The 3344-nt window shown below is 42.6% G+C and overlaps 1 protein-coding gene across 1 annotated transcript in view; it reads right to left on the bottom strand.

Annotated features, from left to right (window-relative positions):
• The window catches only part of Swap70 (switching B cell complex subunit SWAP70), a 63639-nt gene that overhangs the window by 39623 nt on the left and 20672 nt on the right, over positions 1 to 3344 (bottom strand). The window contains exon 2 of the mRNA XM_021197150.2: positions 1321 to 1461. Coding sequence (XP_021052809.1) covers positions 1321 to 1461 — 141 coding nt within the window. The remainder of the gene's footprint in view (positions 1 to 1320; positions 1462 to 3344) is intronic.

The following is a 3344-nucleotide window of genomic DNA, read 5'->3' as shown; positions in this document are numbered from 1 at the left end:
GACTGCTCTTCCACAGGTCCAGAGTTCAAATCCCAGCAACCACATGGTGGTTCACAACCATCCGTAACAAGATCTGACTCCCTCTTCTGGAGTGTCTGAAGACAGCTACAGTGTACTTACATACAATAAATAAATAAATAAATAAATTCTTTAAAAAAAAAAAAACCATAAGGTATAGAGGGTTGGTTCAAATGTACCTTAGGGCATGCAACCTCAACCTGATGCTGCATCCCTCTAATACAGTCAGTTCCACACACTATGGCGACCCCCCCCACACACACACACACCATGAAATTCTTTTGTTGCTACTTTATAACTGTAATTTTACTAATCTTATGAATTGTGATGTAAATATCTGATATGCAGGATACCTGTTATAGGACCTCAAAGGGATCACGACAGAAGGGTTGAAAACCACTTTCTTAGGGTGTGTCTGTGACACCACTCCCAGAGAGGATTAACTTAGGAGAGATGGCCCATCCTGATTCGGGTGGCACCATTCCACCGGCTTTAGAATTAGGCTTAGTAAAAAGGGGAAAAGTGAGAAAATGAGCTGAGCTCTAGCAGTCATCCTTCTCTCTAACCTGCTTCCTGGTCTGCACAGATGTAATCGAGCAGCTCCATACACCTCTGCTGCCATGGCTGCGAGCCCCTCCTACGGCTAAGCTGTAGGTCACGACGAACTATACCACAATAAACCAGGAGCCAAAGCATCTCCTCCTTAGGCTGCTTCTTGTCAGGTACTCGCACACAGTAACAGGACAGGAACGTGTGCTCGCCTTAGGATAAGCCCACCACACAGTCTGCTGTGTGACAGCGACCCAGTAACAATAACCATCCCTTTACTACCCTGTTTAACTCCAGCACTCTCTCTCACAACCACTGCCCACACTGAAGAACCACTTTCCAGGATAAGTAAAGCATCCTGAGAGAAGACCGACACAGAGTAACACAAACACACTTTTAATTTCAAAAAAGGAACCAGCCTGGAGGAATCAGACAGAGAAGGAGGAGCAGAAGCCTCAGCCTCCTTTCTTCCTATCTCCTGAGGCCTCAGCACCCAGATGCTTTTTTATTTTTGTTTTTTCTTTTTCAAGATAGGGTTTCCCTGTGTTGCCCTGGCTGCTCTGAAACCCAGAGATCAACCTACCTCTGCCTCCCAGAGTTCTGGCACTAAAGTCATGCACCACTATGTCTGGCTTCATACCTCGCTTCTTAATGTGCTCACCAACATGGGCTGCCCTGGCCCCACTTGATATACAAAGCAAAACAAACAAACAAACAAACAAAAGCTGTGGGTGAAAAAGGTTAGCATCATACCTTTTCCAAAATGAACTTGTTTAAGTATGGCATGTAGCCCTGGTTGGAGACAGGCCCCTCATCGTCATCCCTAAAGTGCTCCTCAAGGGCAACGGGGTCATGTGGAACCTTCAGCACCGTGCACAGGTTATGGGAAAGGACCTAAGAGGAGGGAAAAAAAACACTGTAAAGACACCGGCTTAGCACCACGTACCCACCTTAAGCACATGAACAACATGCTGCCCCCTGCTCTAAGTAAAAGAAGATGAGAAGCATCTACCAAACATGGGGTATGGCTCAAGTCTTTTCATGGGGTATGGCTCAAGTCTTTTCATTCTTTTTTGCCAAGATCTGTTTCACTTCAATCACGTTTATATATTGCCTGCTCACTATGAGCCAGGCAGGCCCCATGAAGGTCTGAGAACAAATACTCCTTGTCAATTTTTATTAACTAGTCCACATTACAGAGGAAAGGGAAGTAGACACAATAGAATGCATTCAAAATTAAACTTTTCCCCTTGTCAAACTGCTTGGCCATGAGAATTTGTTTACAGAAACTAACAAATGTTGTAAAGCATTTTGGAGAAGGTATTTGACCTAGACAAGACACAGCTGCTCTGGACTCGTCATTCCCCATTTATTAGAAAGAACCTTACTAATATATAAACATATCAAGTATTAATTTTTAATATTTAAGTATACTACTATGTCTAAATTTTTATGATTTTAGGCTAAGTTTGGCATCAGTATAAAGACACAAGACAGTCATATCACATCTGTAATCCCAGTACGTAGCCCTTGGGAAGCTCCAGCAGAAGACTGTGAGCTTGGAGTCAAACGGGACAACGAGTTTCAGGCCAGACTGGCATATCCCTAGCCTCAAAACCAAAAAGGATAAATATTCACAGACACACACACAAGAACAAGAAGGCTAGGAGGTAGAGATGCATCTCAGTGGTAGAGTGCCTGCCTCGTGTGAGGAGGCCCTGGATTATATCCTCAGCAAAGTGGGGGAGAGACCTGTTATGCCAGAGCACACACACAAGGACCACTGCTGTGGTACAGTAACCTAAGTGCACACGTAAGCACTCAGGAGAGTCTCAGCAAACTCACCCGTCTCAAGTTGTAAACTGCATTAAAACTCGAGCAACTTCCATTTCATTTGAACACTGAACAGATCACATTATAAGGTTAACTCACTACTCTTTGCCACATTTGCTGGACATGGCTGCGCACTTTGGTCCTTTAGTCCCAGAGGCAGGTAGATCTGAGTTCAAGGTCAGCCAGGGCTATGCAGAGAAACCCTGGTGGGGAGGGAGGGAGCCACATTTATTTACATAAGTACCTTCAATTTCATTAAGGAAGTCAACTTCTGCATACAGCTATTTCAGTTAGGTCTTTTTAAGATTAAAAGTTTTAATCTATTAAAAGAACATTTGCATATCTCCTTTCTATACTGGTTTGGTTTCTCAAAGCTTCATCTGTGTGGAGATCCTTTGTGCACGCTCTATCAGTTTTAAGGAAGTCAATTTACTAATGGCGGTAGGTGCAGCCTACCGGCCCTACCGAGCAGACTGAGTGGCTGTGTTCCTCAGACCCTGTGTTCGCCAGTGGAGCCTCTGAAAGGACCATAGAGATGTCATGAAGCCTTGCACACCACAGTCAGCAAAATCCTAAATATATTATTTCTTCTATCTATCCCAAAGAGGTTTGTAAGGATTGATTTCAAGACCATAAAGTGCTTAAAAATGACAAAGAAAAGTTCCTATATCAGGCTCAAAGACCATCCAAACATAAAAGTCACTCGGGACTTTACCAAATAAAAATCCCCAATCAGTGGTTAAATTATGGTATGTCTATAAAACGTCAAAATCATGATGAAGCTCACTGTGTACTGATAGGAAAAGAACTCCATGATAAAATATGTTTTTTTAAAGGGTATATAATATTCAAGTGTCACAAGATAAATGAAAAAAGGAAAAATAAGGAATTCCAAAGGAATACACAGGAAACTTTTTTTTCTTTTCTTTTTCTTTTTCTTTTTT

The sequence above is a fragment of the Mus pahari genome, chromosome 1 (assembly GCF_900095145.1).
Source record: "Mus pahari chromosome 1, PAHARI_EIJ_v1.1, whole genome shotgun sequence".
Classification (NCBI taxonomy): Eukaryota; Metazoa; Chordata; class Mammalia; order Rodentia; family Muridae; genus Mus; species Mus pahari.
This window is presented reverse-complemented; position numbering and strand designations above follow the sequence as displayed.